The sequence below is a fragment of the Haemorhous mexicanus genome, chromosome 22 (genome assembly GCF_027477595.1).
Source record: "Haemorhous mexicanus isolate bHaeMex1 chromosome 22, bHaeMex1.pri, whole genome shotgun sequence".
Classification (NCBI taxonomy): domain Eukaryota; kingdom Metazoa; phylum Chordata; class Aves; order Passeriformes; family Fringillidae; genus Haemorhous; species Haemorhous mexicanus.
The window spans coordinates 6,828,714-6,845,317 of NC_082362.1; the positions used below are offsets into that span (position 1 = coordinate 6,828,714).

At 48.0% G+C, this 16,604-nt stretch overlaps 2 protein-coding genes across 4 annotated transcripts; one reads left to right on the forward strand and one right to left on the reverse strand.

The window, feature by feature from the left end:
• Positions 1-2,083: 2,083 nt before the first annotated feature.
• SERPINF1 (serpin family F member 1) lies at positions 2,084-8,982 on the forward strand. The gene is made up of 8 exons (XM_059866322.1): positions 2,084-2,232; positions 4,606-4,691; positions 5,053-5,251; positions 5,329-5,484; positions 6,303-6,506; positions 7,271-7,413; positions 8,022-8,232; positions 8,593-8,982. Exons 2-8 carry the CDS (start codon positions 4,614-4,616, stop codon positions 8,850-8,852), a joined length of 1,251 nt encoding a protein of 416 aa, XP_059722305.1. The 5' UTR covers positions 2,084-2,232; positions 4,606-4,613; the 3' UTR covers positions 8,853-8,982.
• Positions 8,983-9,466: 484 nt separating this feature from the next.
• On the reverse strand, positions 9,467-16,592 carry SMYD4 (SET and MYND domain containing 4). 3 transcript variants are annotated; one of them, XM_059866317.1, is made up of 10 exons: positions 16,397-16,591; positions 15,567-15,717; positions 14,644-14,733; positions 13,227-14,370; positions 12,288-12,470; positions 11,843-12,009; positions 11,399-11,534; positions 10,840-10,956; positions 10,408-10,531; positions 9,467-9,784 (listed from the first exon to the last, which is right to left on the reverse strand). In XM_059866317.1, exons 1-10 carry the CDS (start codon positions 16,525-16,527, stop codon positions 9,634-9,636), a joined length of 2,394 nt encoding a protein of 797 aa, XP_059722300.1. In that variant the 5' UTR covers positions 16,528-16,591; the 3' UTR covers positions 9,467-9,633. The 3 variants fall into 3 exon arrangements, 2 of the variants coding, with proteins under 2 accessions (XP_059722300.1, XP_059722301.1); XR_009489215.1 differs by having other exon boundaries at positions 9,645-9,784; positions 10,856-10,956; positions 16,397-16,592; XM_059866318.1 differs by lacking the exon at positions 14,644-14,733.
• Positions 16,593-16,604: the final 12 nt, after the last annotated feature.

Sequence of the window (16,604 nt, forward strand, 5' to 3'; positions counted from 1 at the left end):
ACCCTGTTGCACTGCAACCACTGCAAAATTTGAAGCTCAAGTTTTCCTTTTCACGCCTCTGCCCTCCAGCTCCCGCTTTTATAAAGTTTTTCCCCTTGTTCTCAGTTTCCTGAACAGCTTGGTTCTTATTTCCTATTTTCTGTCTTGCTGCCATCACTCCTCCTCCAAGCTATTCTTGTCAAACTATTAATTTCATCTTATTTGACAGTACAGCAGCCCTCCATGACTGTGCTTCGCTCAACAAATTATCAGTTACACCAACCATAAGACTCTTTTTCACTCCACTGACTTTCCAGAAGAGGCAGTTTGTAAAATGCAAAGTAATATTAATGTTTCTGCTCAGGAGTTTCCACTTTGCATTGCTAAAGCTTTCATTTTGACGGAGCTGTATTCTGAAAAGACATGACTAGCACAGGGTGTCTGCTCTATCCATCTGCACCACTGGCTCAGAATATCAAATAAGTCCCAGTTTCTTTCATATTAGATGTATTTTTTTCCTTACCTAGAGCAAATTCATATCACCACAACTTCCAGAGTAGAGGTGAACCCTGTCAGAGCATACTGAGACCAAACCAGAACAACAGCAAAATGTTTGTATTGATTTAATAAAACTGATTTTGTTAGATGAGTTTAATGCACCATTTCAGGAATACCCTTCACCTACAGGAATAAAGCTGGCTCTGGTCTGTAATAACATTCTATGAAACTACCACTCTGATTGAAATGGTTTTAAAACCAAACCTGTATTTAAACAGATGGGTTTTCATTTGAAGATAGAGACAAGACATAAAAACTTCTCCAGTGCTCCTTCCATAAAGGGCATTTTAACACCACAAACAAGGTATCACAAAGAGATGAAAACCACCAGAAACCATCTCCACAGCCAACACCCCCATTCCTGGGCTGAGAATGGAAGAATAACAAGTACAATCTTTTCTCTGCAGATGATTTTGCACAGAGCAAGCTGAGAAGCAGCTGAAAGCAGAGCTGCAACCCCTCTGGTTAGGAGGGGTGGCCTTTGAAGCACTGACTAATCTCAGGGCACACCTGATCTGCTCTCCTGGCTTGCAAAACCAGCAGCTAATGCACCTCTGAGCCCATCCTGTCCCCTTTGCTGGGGGACTGGATGAGCTCAGTGCTCACTGGGAGGAGCTCCTTATTACCTGCTGGCAGTGAGCCCAGAGATGTCCCAGCCTGGGGGCCCTGCCAGCACTGCCTTTGCAGCATTTCCAAACAGAAAAACAGCTGGATCTGGTTAGCTACATGTCCAGTGTCCTGCTTCTTCCAGTAACCATGGCTGAGGAAAAATAAGAATGGCAAGGGTCAAGGCAAACCCACTGTTCTCTGGCTGTATTGCCCAGCTGGCCACTGGTAGCCTTCAGGGGACCTTTCTTCCACTAATTTGGTTTGGGTTGGGTTTTTTACCTCAAGTCTATTTTTATCTTTCATCTTCTGCAATATCTAGTTATAATGAGTTTTACAATTTAATACTTGTTTAAAAATACACTCCCTTGATTTAAATGTGCACGGGTGGGTGCTCCCCTTGAGCCTTCTGTGGAAAGTAATAATGGAACTCCTCTGTCCTTTTCCTTTCTCCATGTCATTTATCATTCTGAAAGCTTCTACAAGATTCTCTTAATTCATCTTCTTTTTTTAACAAGTCCTTGGCTTTCCAGCCTCTTTCTTTTCAGCCAAAAACTTTAAGCCAGTTAATGATTTCTTGTTAACTAGTAACTATCACTGGATACAAGCAATTCCCAGCATCCTAACTGCCTCAAACAACAGAACCCTGTTTCCACAGTCTCTCCATTAAATCTTGGACATAAATCTATAAATCCATTAAACACTACTGCATTAACCATACCTCTGAGACAGAAGGAATCCCCTGATGTGACCTATGGCAGAACTGCAGGGATAAAAGGCTTGTTCAAACAGGGCAGGGAGTGTTTGCCTCTCCTACCTGTGCTTTACCCACCAGGCTGCCCTTGGCATGGGGATTTATTTTGGGCAGAAGAAAGGGTTGAAAAATTAGTGCAACTCAGGACGAGGGTGGCAGGGGCAGAAAATGGGAGCAGAGCACTTTAAGAGAGCCCTGGGAAGCTGTAACCTGAAGCCTGCTGAAGGCTGGGCTGGGGGAAGCAGCAAAAAGCAGATGTGGCTGCACCAAACCCGCACTGTCCTCGACTCGCACCCGCTGGGAGCCCTGAGAGCAGCGGCCGAGAGGAGCCCCAGGTAAGGGACAGCTCAGGGACAGCTCAGGGACAGCTCACCTGTGCCACTGCCAGCGGCCAGGGGAGCACAGGGCAGGGGCTGAGGCTGGGCAGCTCTCAGAGGACCTGGGAAATGGGAAGAGTGGTTCTTCTGCAGGTGGGATTCCCACCAAGAGACCTCACCAAGGATCGGGAGCCACCAGCATCAGCTTTGCCCCCGGGGCTGAGCTGTGCTGGGGAGCTGGGGTGGGTTTTTTGCCTTTCAAGCATCTGCCTTGCAGCTGGGAACATGTTCTTTGTCTGTGATGGTGTGACAGTCAAATCCTCTGGAGCTGGTGGCTGCAGGATGCTCCAGGAGCTGTGGAACAAGCAGAGCGAGCAGCCTGAACTCATGGGTCCTGTTTCACAGCACCTCTAAAGCCAGAAGTGTTTGTAAATGATGTGAGAGACTTGTACCACTGTAGGTGGAAAGTAAAATATTTCCTTTGCACCTGCAGGCCCTCACAAATCGACAACTCCCAGACACAAAGTTCCTTCTCAGCTCATTTCTCAAGGTTTTCTTCCTGTACTTTTTGATTGTAACATCACTCGCTGTTGCTCCTTCTCTTCTCCTTCAAGGCAGCCACAGATTTTAATATCATGCCTGAAACCATCCCACCTCCAATCCAACCAAATTCTTTTCTCTGCATTTCTGGCTGTGTGCTAAGAGAAATACAAATAGAATCCAGATGTTCAGGCCAATTCAAACTCAAAAGGCTTTGTCTTTTTAAAATGGAAATTGCTTTTTGGCAAAGTCTGAGAAATATGAAGCTGGTGACAGTACTGGCAAAAACAATACAATCTGCAAAACCAATCTCTGCTCCCATGCTCCCAGGAGCTCAGTGTAGCTGGAAGCAGAGGTTGTGTTGAAATTATTTTCTTTTTCTTCAGAGAAAAGGTTATGCTCCATGGAAAAGATTCATCTCTAAGCTAGACTGGGCCAGACCTCTTCCTCTCAGCATGCAAGAGTGCAGCTTGGCACAGGCATCCTCACAGAGCCCTTACTTAGCCTGTTTGACTTAGACTCATGCAGGACTTCTGGCATCTCTCTTCCAGCTGTAAATCTCTGGAATTACAGGAGCAATCCCAGCATCACATCCACTATCACACCATCAGTAAATCCTCTTGATCCACATCTTCTGCACCAGAAACCTCACCCATTCTGCAGCTGGGATGGCAGCAGGTTCCAGGATGCAAGTGCATGGGGAGGGAAAGAGGATACCACATCTGTGTTACAATGGCTGAACACAGATGAGAGCTTACAACCTCCCCTGTGATGCTTTTTTCTCCAAGGGGGAGCTGCCTCCAGAAGAAAAGGCAGGGAAGGGAACCAGCAAACTGCCTCTCACTCTGCCTGAACGGGGTCTTGAGCTGGGGCTGTTGTGGCCACGTGTATTTCTAGCAGCAGGCGTGTTTTCTTTGTAGCTGGATTTAATCTGAACCACATGTTCTTCCTCTGATTTCTCTAGTTGCCTGCATGACAGGGGTTAGTTAAATACAACCCTCTTCCTTTAATTTCTGGGAATCTATCTAAACATTGCTTCAGAGCAGCCTCAGTGGCGTCTGTTCTTGGGGGCAGCACCCTTCAGTAGCTCTGGTTTACCCACAGCAAAGCCCTGGGTTACTCAGTGCCCTTGTGGACCAGACAGATCTGTCTGGAAAGGCCACTCATCCCAGTACTGGAGTGATGAAAAGTGGATTCCACAGAAGGAACAGCTTTGGGGAGTTTGGTGCTTTTCTCCTACTTCCATTTAAAATGTTGAATAAGCCAAGCTCTGCCTTTCACTTCTCCAGGTTTCCTTATTGTCTTTTAAGAAACCTCTTCTATTTTACTTCATCAGATTGCAAATAAGAAGCAAAGAATGGACACAGGTACATGTAGACACAAGAAAAGCAAACTGCTGCCTGGGGCAGGTAATTTGTATATCAAAGCAGTACCAGTCAGTGTTGCCCTCTGCCCCATTCAACAATATGGATTTGGTACCTTTTATAAATGAAATCTTGAATTTTTCTGAAGCCTAAAACTCAGAAGTAATGGTTTGGTGCTTTTCTGGACCTTGGCACTCAGTAACTGCCAGCATCAGTGTGGTTTGGGCCACACACATCTGCTTTTGTGCTCAGGCACACCCACACTGTGTGCTTGTCCAATTTTAAAGTCACTGGGGCCAGTCTGGCTGAATAATTCCAACTAGAGAAGGAAACCTGGCTCAGATCAGGTGTGTCTTTCACAACTGGAAGGACAAGCAGCAGCATCTGTCACTGCAGCTCCTGTCACAGTCAGGTACAGTGAATAGTTGTGGTAGAGATGTATTTACCTGATTGCTCAAACTCTCTCTGTCATATTCCTACTCTGTAGGTCCAGGCATGCAGGTTCCAGTGGTTCTCCTTTTCCTGGGTCTCTTAACTGTCCCAAGCAGAACCCAGAACTCAGCTACTGAGCAGGTGAGTAGGAGACAATATGCAGAGAGCAAGGGGGAGAGGTGTGGAGCAGATAATTTAATTTTAGAGATTCTTACTGAAGGATTAAACACCACCCTCCTAAATTACTGGGATTTTATTTAGCAACATAATGAGACTAACTCCTGCTTTACCTGGATAAAACCACAGTAGTTACATCAGGGGATGACCAGGAGGCAGAATTTCAAACTCAGTGCTGCCTTTGGCATTAAAGTCACTGTTCCTACACTCTCTGTAAGATTAAGTCAGTATTTCTGTGGGTCTTTGAAGAATATCTCTAGTTGTTTGCCTATGACGTGTTTACCACACCTGCAAGTCTAACCAAAGCACTCCTTGGACCTGCCAGAACTCTGCCACAGCTGATGGAGCCAATGCTGGTGAGGAAGAGGAAGATCCATTCTACAAGAGCCCTGTGAACAAGCTGGCAGCTGCAGTCTCCAACTTTGGCTATGACCTGTACCGCCAGCAGTCCAGCCGGACAGCCACGGCCAACGTGCTGCTGTCTCCCTTCAGCCTGGCTACTGCACTTTCTGCTCTCTCACTTGGTGAGTTCTTTGCCCCATTTCCACACTCACCCTCAGGTTTGGCAGCCCTTCCCTCATGTTTTCCTGCTCCTTGGCAGGGGCTGGAGAACGAACCGAGGATGTGATTTCTCGCGCCCTCTTCTACGATCTGCTCAACAAGGCTGAGGTCCACGACACCTACAAGGACCTCCTGAGCACTGTGACTGGGCCAGAGAAGAGCATGAAAAGTGCTTCCCGGATCATCTTGGAGAAAAGTAAAAGTCCTTCTTCCCCTCTGTAAAATTTGACCTATAAAGCTGTCAGCAGCAGTTATTTTGTTGTGAGTGTATATACAAAAACACACTGAGAAACACAGCACTAACAGCTCTGGCTCTGACATCCTGCTGAGCCAGGATGCAGGCAGGGCATGGAATGCTCTTGCTGCTCCAGAAAAAGCCTGGAAAGTTTGTGTGCACTTAAATAAAAGACCAGACATGCACACAAAGACATTGGTGACAGAACAGTTAACTCACAGAAGACCTAAAAGAAACTTGCTGATAATTTTGCCTTCACTCCAGGCTGTCTGGCAGGTGTTGCTGGCTTCCAGGAACCACAGATCACATTTTCTATTTGTGATAACACTCAGCCATATTCCTTTGTTTAATTTCTTGCAGAGCTATTTGAAATGTCTGCTTCTGGCATGCAATAAACATCTGCTGAGAATGCTAAGAGCTATCTTTTGGAACCTGCTGGTTCCAAGAATCCAAGAGGTTGAGTAAGCTGTACTCAGAAAGCAGGCTGGGGAAAGAAGAAAGGCTGATGTGGGAATGGCTGTGTCCAAGCCTTCAGTTCTTATCTCCTTTTTTCAGTTTTCAGAAGAGAGTTATCCCATGCTCCAGCATGGGTGGCTGTAGGATTTGGATCACTTTCCTTAATGTGCTTTCAGATATTCCTCTTCAAAGCAGGTTTCTGGAGACAAACAGGCCCAGATATTATACAAGAGATCTGCTGCTGGGCTTTGGATTGCCACCTGCTGCCTGGAGATTGTTTGGATAAGGGAGCTAGCTGCAGCATCCATGTTTTTATTCCCCAGGACTCAGGGCAAGGCCTGGATTTCACAGCCAGCTCGAGAAATCCTACAAGATGAGACCGAGGGCACTGAGTGGCAACACCCAGCTGGACCTCCAAGAAATCAACACCTGGGCCCGACAGCAGACAAAGGGAAGGATCATGAGGTTCATGAAGGACATGCCCACAGATGTCAGCATTCTCCTTGCTGGGGCTGCTTTCTTCAAGGGTAAGAATACTGGGTGCTTGGACACAGAAAAAGTGCATTAAGCACATGTTAGAGGAGATGTGAAGGAATGCTCTCACTTCCAATCAAGCAAACAGAGAGTGTGAGAAGAAAGTGGTTGAAAATGTTTAGTAAAGAAGAAAAAAAAAGCACACTATCTGAACAAAAATAGTCCTGAGGGAGGAATTATTACTCTTGGGAAGCTGAATCTTGACCTGTTTGCAGTAAGAATCAGAGAGGGAAGTTTAAGCTCACAAAACTCCATTCAGAGATGGGATATTACCACTTAGGGAAGGAACAGCTTAGAGTGTTCTGAGCCTTCTTACCACTGTAGAAGGAACAATGTGATACTAGAGAGCTGTTCTTAAACATGCTGTAAGCCACTGTCCTGGAGAATTATTGCTTAGAGACAAGGAGCAAAATAAAGGGTGGGGAGAGAAGCACTTTATATCCATTGACACAACTGTTACCCTTTAAAATAGTTTTGTAATTACATAAGTAGACATCAACTTCCCACTGGCTACTCCACCCATACACTGGCTTGATTATTTATTTGCCATTTAGCCAATTCTCAGATGAAAAGGAGGGGCCAAGGATGGCAGTAAATCAGTAGCTCCAATCAGTCTATTTCTATCCCTGGTATGCCTCAACTCCTTAATGCCCAAATACTGTATATTAAAGCACAAGATTATTCAGCCACAGGCATAAGCCTGGTTTCATATGCTATTATTCCAGAAAAATCCTCCATTTTCTCTCTTATAAAACAGGGACATGGAAAACCAAGTTTGACACCAAGAAGACTGCCCTGAAGGACTTCCACCTGGATGAGGACAGGACTGTGAAGGTGTCCATGATGTCAGACCCCAAAGCCATCCTGAGATATGGTTTTGACTCAGAACTCAACTGCAAGGTCAGACAGCAAATATTGCCTAAGATCTCCTAAACCTACTGAGGAGCAGGTTCAGCTACACCCACCTGTTAACCCATCCCAGCCTTGCTCCTCCCATCAGCTACTTTTGCAATCCCTATTTTGAAAGGCAGTGTGTTGACTCTTAGGATATCCTGCTTCTACCCAAGTTATGTCACAAGCAATCCAAAATATAAATTATGCTCAGGTCCTACCAGCCTCTATTGCTTGACTTAAAGTTGGGCAAGAAGGGCAGGGCACACCTCTCAAAACTTTTCCATCTCTACCTCTTTCAACCATCCTTTCCCTGGAGCATGAGTTCAAAGGTGTTCAAGTGAGAATTCCCCAAAGCAATGCTGCAGGATTCAGCAGGTGAGAGAGCACTTCCATAGCAGGAAGAGTGCAGCAAGGATGGATGAAAGCCTGGGGAAAAAGCCAGAAGTGTCAGGAAGCATCATGTCAGATAAAAGCAAACAGGGAAAAAGATCAAATGGTCACTGAAAAGGTTGAGATTCCAGCCTGAGATTCAGGCCACTGCTTGGTACAGGATGGGTAAAACTTTATTATTGATGTGATCCTTTCTTATCTCTCTCTTATTTCCGGCCTTTCAGATTGCCCAGCTGCCCCTGACAGAGGGAATCAGTGCCATGTTCTTCCTGCCCACGAAGGTGACCCAGAACATGACCCTGATTGAGGAAAGCCTCACTTCTGAGTTTGTCCACGATGTGGACAAGGAGCTGAAGACAGTCCATGCTGTGCTGAGCCTGCCCAAACTAAAGCTGAACCATGAAGAGGCACTTAGCAGCACACTAAAGGAGACAAGTATGTGCATCACACCCCCTTGCAGGCTGCCAGGGCTCAAAGCAGTGCTCAAGTTGCTTCCTGCTCTCAGATTATGAAGCTGGTGGGTTGCTAGTTATGGTTGTGGAGATCTCACCAGCAACCAAATCACCTTCATCCAGAACTTCTCAGCTCTTTATCACATCCCTCCACCAAGCTCATGCAGTGCTGCTGAGATTGTGGGTGAAGCTCAGTACAAGCAGATGGAAGCTGCTCCTCCCTGCTCCCCCAAAAACCTCTGCCCAAGCAGCTCCCTGCCCTCGTGGATCACACGTTAGCAGTGCTGCTCCCCCTTCTGCAATCCATGCCCCCAGCTAATGGAACTTTCTCTCTTTTCTCCAGGGCTCCAATCACTTTTCACATCACCTGATTTCTCCAAGATTTCTGCCAAACCTCTGAGATTATCTCATGTGCAACACAAGGCAATGCTGGAGCTTAGTGAGGATGGGGAAAGATCCACACCAAACCCTGGGGCCACTGCTGCTCGTTTGACCTTCCCCATAGAATACCACGTGGACAGACCCTTCCTTCTTGTACTGAGGGATGATACCACTGGAACCCTCCTCTTCATTGGCAAGATCCTGGATCCCAGGGGTGTTTAGATCCCTTCACAATAATCTGCAATGGTAAGGGTGATATTGGGAGGGATACTGGCTCCCTGCTCTGCTGCACAAAGACACAACTTGCAAATCTTACGCCTTCATGCTGCAATAAAAGAGCTTTTGCTATTAATCTCAGCAAGCCCAAGTATTCTCCCTTGAAAGGTTATCTGCCTACACTCCCAATTTCCCCAGAGGAGGAATGCAGTTCTGTGTCCTGAAAGCAAAAACATTATCTGGTGTATACAGCACTGTTCTCCATCCTGCTTTCCAACCTGACACCAGTTGTTGATTGTGAATCCCTCACCACTGACAGACCTGGGCTGGAGCCCTCCAAGTCCTGCAGTGCCCCCTTTTATAAACTGTAAGTTTGCACTTCCCAGGCTGTTGCCTCACCCCTTCCAACCATTTCCATTTGACACTGGCAAGAAGGAAAGTGCCTCACAGTATTAAAAATAGAAGGCAACGTGCTCTGGATGACTGTATGTTCATAATGCTCAGGGCACCACACAGGGGAGAGTCACACCTCACACAAAAGCAACTCAAACATTTGCTTCCAACCCACACACAGAACTTACACAACAGCCTCTGTTCCCACCATACCACACACACACCTCTCACGTTAGAATTGGTCATTTTATTTACAACAGGCTCACTAAAGAGCATTTCAAGACTTCATTCAAGTTGCTGTTACACATGATTTTCCAGCTTGTACTACATGACTACCTTACCACATGACACTTAGCTTTGATAGAAGATCACATTGCTTCCTTTGACAGAGAAATTAAGTCCTCTGAAAGATGTTTCTGGGAAGCTCTGACAGGCAGGCCTTCATCTCTTGTAGTTCCTGGATCTGAGCACTCTGAGGACCAAAGTGCACTGACAAAATCCCCTCTGCTCTTTGAATCGTGCTCAGAGCTTCAGAAACTGCAAATCTGAAATAGGAAGATAATAACAGAGCATGCAAAATACTTAATTCAGCTTCTTGACTTAGACAACCTTTAAGCCTTTCCTAACAAAAACCTAAACCTGTTCATGGCTACAGATCCCACCCTCCCCTGCCTTCCAGCAGCAGGAAAATTTGTGTCTGCTTCAGCTGCAAAGGGAGGATGAGGGGGATGGAAAGGTAAGGACAAAACCTGAAAACATTATATTTGCGTACATAAAAACCTACTATTCCATCACTGCAGCTCCTGCTAAAATTAATTTGGTTAAAGGGAGTAGTTGTGAGGAGATTTTCAGAAGCAGTCAGGGGATCTCCTTGCCAATAAAGCAAGAGGATTTCATTCCCTCTTTTGAGAAGATGTCAGCAACATTATACAACTGAGATATAAACACCAGGGGTGATGAGTTGACAGAATAAAACAATTGGAGAGGGAATAAATTGAGCCAGGGAGAATGAAAAGATAGACAGGCACAAAATAGAGAAACAGATTCCTAAGAGAGTACCTGTGCTAGACTGCCCTGTGTCCTGTGAGACACCCTCCAGGTGCCTTGATATTGTGTCAGACACACAGGAGTGGTGCAGGGCAGGGACAGAGGATGAAACCAAACTCACCCATTGAAGAGGATTTGTGCCAGCTTGAAAAGTTCCTGGCCTGTTTCTACACTTGATGGCCCATGGTGCATTTCCACAATCTCAATACTCTTCTTCAGGTGTCTGGCTGCTTCCTCCCACTTCCCTGATGGAAAAACAAGCAAAACAAAACAATGAGAAATTAATAAATACTTCCTAGAGCTACTGCCACCCAAAGAATCTGACAGAATTAATCAAAATGTGGTGAACTCTGTCCACAGAACCAAGACATGGAATTTGAAAGAACATGAGAGCACAGCATTGTTCACTGGCTGCTGGGAAGACATGTTTGGTCTTTCTGAGAGCCCTGCTGACAAAACCAGGGAAAAAATGAGAGGGCCAGTCCAAGAAAAAGCTAGTCATGTTAAATTCAAAGTTCAGGAGACATGGGATAGTGAGAGGACAGTGCCATACCAAGAGTAGCATAGACCTGTGCCAGATGATCCTCCATCTCTCCCATCAGCAAATGCTCTGGAGACAAGAAGGTTCCAGCATCCATCTGACACTTCAGGAGCATTTTGATAGCCTGATCTATGAAAAAAAAAAGGTTATTAAGTTCACCCTGTGGCCAGTGTCCAGTTTTCCAAAATCCATGAAATAAAATCAATCCAATCCAATCTCATCTTTGCACAGCTGACTGGGGTTTGGTTAGGGTTCAACACTACTTCATCTGCACCCCTGCTTATTCTACCCCAGCATTGGCCCAACTACCCCCAGGAAAACAAGGCCTGGGAATGCCCAACTCCAATGTTACCCTGATTTCTTTTATTTAATTACTTTACTATGGAACAATACGTGACTTAGATTAACACCCAGATCAGGGGGTATAAAAAAATCTAAAGCTGAAGTCTCCAGGGACACCAGGCCACATGTAACAGCACCCCAATGGCATGAGCAACAGTGCCATCTCATGGTTCCTGTCCCAACCTGGGCTCCTCAGCTCCTGACCTCAGGGCACAAAGCTGAGCCTTACCAGCCTTCCTGACTCTCAGCAGGTCTAAAGCTTTCTTGATTTGTTGCTGAAGGTCCTGTAAACGGCCAGACAGGTGATCTCTGCTGGCTGAGGTTGCACAAGCTTCATTTGAACAGCAAAGTGTGTCTTCTTCCCCCTGTGGAAATCATCTTTGTGATTATTCCTGCTCCCATTCAGCTCAAAGCTTACTCTCCATCTACATTAGCTCTGGGTTATAGAGATGCTAAATTGTTTCTCAGTTTTATTCATTAAACAAAGTGATTTTTTAAATTAATTGTTATCAGCTTATTTGATTTTATAACAAACAGTGAGATACTGTCTTGACTCAATGGGGACTTTTGGCTTCTGAGCAGGGATCAAAGTGAGGTCTTCACCTCTTGGCTTTCTCAGACCCAAACCTTACACACCCCAGTAAGTTGCACAATCATAACCATGGAAAATTACCTGCATTGGGGCCTGGCATTTGGGACAGCAGAATGAATTTCTGATGGACACCACACTCTTGACACCAGACTTTAACTCCTGGAGGCACGCTGGGCAGCGACACTCAAAGAAATACTGACTGAGAAGCTGCTGTCTCTCAGCAACCCTCATCCTACACCAGTGAGGCCCTGCAGAGGATGGCAAGGGTAAAGATCTTCCACAGACACAGTTCTTAACATCAGAATAAATGGATTTTTGTTACAATTGAGACTAGGTATATTTTGGGGAGGACACAACTGGAGACTGAAAATCTAACAGAGGGTTTAAGGGATGAAATGTTGATCAAGGCTGCTAAACAAAGACCCTGGCAACATTAGATGAGAATTGTGATATAAATAGCCATCAGCATGATAAGGGGAGGTGAATGATGTCTGTGCCTTGAGACAAACACAGAACTGGGGCTTACCATAGCAATGCAAAACCTCTTGGCCACTTGAGATTGGCTGTGCTGCCCTGACAGTGGCAGCTGTCCCGCTGAATGACACGCTGGTATTGGGGCAGCACGAGTGGTTCAGGAGGCTGAGGACAGGGAAGAAGGCTGTTGCCAGCCTCACAGGCTTCTTATCTACAACAGCCCCATCTCCAGGCCCTGAAGACAGAGGAAAACCAAGCAGGTTGAGATTGAATGCTCCCAAACCCACACAATTTCTGCAAGGAGCCCCGTGACCTGCAGGCAGCAGCAGAAGGGTTCCTGCTATATTGCTGCAATAAATAACAGCTAAACACACTCTGCATGGGCACCAAGGAACAGGCCAGCATGGGACAGCCAGTAAATTGTAAACAAATCATTTCCATCTGCAATGGGAGCTCTTTACAGCTGAGAATTGAATGTCTTCACTTCCCACAAGATGGGCAAGGAGAGGACAGTCCCAGGCTCCTGAGGGCAGGAAAGAGGAGCTACTGGAGAGGGTCCAGTGGAGGCCACAGAGATCATGAGGGGTCTGGAGCATCTCTCTTATGAGGAGAGACTGAGAGAGCTGGGCTTGGTTAGTCTGGAGAAGACTGAGAAGGGATCTCATCAATAAATATACAAATACAGGTGTCAGAGGATGGTGATGGACTCTTTTCTGTGGTGCCAGGACGAGGAGTAACGGCCACAAATTAAACAAGAAGCTCCACCTCAACATGAGGAAATACTTCTTTCCACTGAGGGTGGCAGAGCACTGGAACAGGCTGCCCAGGGAGGTCTGGAGACATTCCAAACCCACCTGGACATGTTCCTGTGTCACCTGCTCCAGGTGACCCTGCCTGGGCAGGGAATTTGGACTGAATCATCTTCAGGGGTTTCTTCCAACCCCAACCATTCTGGGACAACACCATAGGGGCTTAATTTTTTTTATCTTACCCAGCTCCTGCATTACAGTGATTGCTTGTGCATTACACTGCAGCTGCAACACGTGCCTCAGCATTGCTTCTGCCACAGTCTTCAGCTCTGGGGACAATTCATCTGAGGTTTTCTCACATGTCTTTGGTTTGGACCACTGCTGAGGCAATTCCTGACTCAACACAGCAGCCTCCAGGCCAGCTGCTTGCAGCTGTTTGCATAGAGCTACCACACTGAGAGTGCAGAGGAACTTGTGCTCAGGGCTGTGCTGCTCAGTGTGGGGCAAAAGGTGGAACAGAGCTTGGTAAGAGCTCTGGTACCGACCACTGCTGTCACAACCAGGGACACCTCTGCTACCAGCTCCTGCATCTGCTGCCTCACTGAGAGGCTTGCAGCTTGCCTCAGGGCTCTGAAGGTTCTTGTCCCCACGGTGGGACCCTGCCACCAGCCTGCTGACCTCTGCAAATCCTGCCAGCAGGACAGTCCTCAAGGCCACGTGGCAGAAGACCCCCAGTGTGAGGAGCAGTGCTCCCAGGGAACACTCTGTCCTGTGGTACTGCTGCCATGCCCTGGCTGCACAGTCCTGGCTGCAGTACTTGGCATAACTGCAGCCCTGGCAGGGCACCGAGGCCAGGAGCTGCCTCAGACAGCGGTGGCAGTAAAGATCTGCGTTGGTGGCTCGAGTGTCCCACGCTGTGTCACCATCCTGCAGAGGAAGGCTCTCCCCGGGGCACAGCACGCTCACAAAGGCCTCCTCTTTCACCAGCCTCTGTCCTGGCATGATGTCCTGGGAGGCCACCAAGTGACGTCCTCTCTCTGCATCAAAACTCAGGCTCAGGGATGAAGATGCACCTGAAATCCTGTTGTTCTCTTCCCAGATCTCTGGCTCCCCTTGAGTGCCACCATGTGCTTCTCCTGCAGGCTCAGGACACTTCTCTTTCTCACCCAATTTAACCTTCAGCTGACTTAGCTTTTTTAGCCGTGTCAGGTGTGGAGTCATGACCCCATCCAGAGCAATTTTACTCTCCAGCACTCTGAGGATTTCCTGTGCATCCTGTAACCTCCCCAGGCACAGCAGACACTCAGCTTTCCGCAGCAGGACCTTGGGCAGCAGCCTGTCTGGATAGCCATGGCTTTCAGCCCTGGCAATATCTTCCAAACAAACCTAGGAACAAAGATAAGGCCTTTTAAGTGGGCTTGAAAACCAGCTCGTGCTCTTTCATTCCACCTAAGACAGTCTCATGGAAGAAACAGCAGATTCCATGTGCATAACCAACCTGCTGCCCAAATAAAGCATCCTGACATGGAAATGAAGTAGAGAAGTTGAGTTATGGATGCTTTAAGCACAGCTTGGGAAGCACATCTGATCTGTTGTTCTAACAAACACCTCGGGACACCCAGGACCTTGTGGGGTTGGTGCTGCCCTGGCCCCACTTACCTCAAAGTGCCCCAGGTGGAGGAGGGCGGCCGAGCGGTTGGCAAAGCACACGGACACCTCGGGGCTCCCAGGGAGCTCGTGGGATGCTGCCTGCAGAGACCAGAGAACTGCTGCTGCCTGGGGGGATCCCTCACAGGACCCCCTCAGCAGGGCCTGCAGGATCCCCTCTTTGGGGATCCTCTCACGGGAGCTGCTCCTTGCCCCTTACCCTTCAACCATGAGGGGCTGCAGGACCCTCTCTTGGGGATCTGACATCCCTCTGGCTGTCCTGGATTGCCAAGACCCCTGCCAGGGGGCTCAGAGACCCTGGCACAGAGCCCAAGACACCTGTGGGTTTGATTATGACCCATGGAGCAAATTACCAAGCTTATATGAAGATCTGCAAGGCACGACAGTTTAAGTAGAATGATAGTGAATTTATCACGGGGTGAAAAATAGATTTTTGGGGTTTTTAGAATGGGGGCTCAGGGGGCAAGATGGAGGAACCTGGGCGTGTTCAACCTTTCTCCTTCTTGGCCTTCATCTTCTGCTGTGATGGTGGCACTTTTAGATTGGTTTAGAGTAGAAGCTCACTGTCTAACATAGGTGATGGGTATTGGGAAGTAATTGTAAATATTGTACACGTCGTTTATAGTATAAAAAGATAACACCGCCCCAGGGGCAGGCAGAGTGCCTCTGATTGTCCTGCTGAATGGACCTCAGCTGGACAGGAGAAAGAATTTTATAGATAAGATACAATAAACAACCTTGAGACCGAGAACTGAAGAGCTCTGACTCCTTCTTCGACCGCCAGGCTGGGAAAAAAGACTTTCTAACGTGTCTCGGGGTCACTCTGACCAGCTAGAGTCCCGAGAGGGACTAGATCCCCTCAGGGGATCCCTGTGGCTGTGAGGTGTGGTGGGACCCCCTTATGCCACACCTACCTTGGAGTAGAGCCTCAGGGCAGCCTGGTACCGGCCCCGCTTGAATTCCCGGTTGCCCTGCTCCCGGTACCAGCTCGCAGCCTCCGGCCTCTTGTCCGTGGGTGCCCGGTGGCACAACTGCACCAGGGCTGCCTCCTCCTCCTCCTTGCTCCTGTGGGACATGGGGGAAGAAGAATCAGTTTAGGATTTCTGGTCCAGCCTCCCTGCTCAAGCAGGCTGATCCCTGTGGCACGGGACTGTGTCCAGAGGGAATATCTCCAGTGAGGGAGACTCCACACGCTCAGTCTGTGGGGTCACTGCACAGGGAAGAAGTTCTTTCCCATATTCTCAGGATCAGTTAGGTTGGAAAAGACCTCTGAGGCCATCGAGTCCATTCTGTGAGGGATGCCCAACTTGTCAGCACTGAGTGCCATGTCCAATCTTTCCTTAAACATCTCCAGGGAGAGCGACTTCACCTCCTCCCTGGGCAGCCCATTCCGGCGCCTCATCACCCTCCTGCGAAGAAATTCTTACTAGAATTCTTACTAGTGTCCAACCCAAACCTCCCCAAGTTAAGTTTAAGCCTATATCTTCTTGTCCTACCACCAGCAGCCTGGGAAACGAGGCAGACCTCCAACCTGCTGTCAGGTAAAAAGGTGGAATTTTATCCAGGTGGAATTTTCCCGGTATCGCTTTCTGCTCGTTGCCTCTTGTCCTGTTGCTCGGTTCCACCGAGCGGGGCCTTGCCCATGCTTTGACACCGCCCTTTATTATTTATTCGCATTAAGAGATGCTCCAGTCCCCCTCTCCCCTCGTTGCCCTGCACCACATCCGCCCTGCCCGCGGCTCACCGGAGCAGATCGCAACCCAACCGCACGGCGTCCTGAAGCGAAGCCGCCTCCAGCCGCTCCCGCAGCGCCGGCTCCAGCACGGCCCAGAGCCGGGCGGTGCGGCCCTGCCACTCCGCCACCGGCAGCGCCATCACCGCGCCAGCGGCAGCGCCATCACCGCCATGGCGGCGCCCAGCAGCGTCCCTGCACGGAACACTGCGGCACTTCC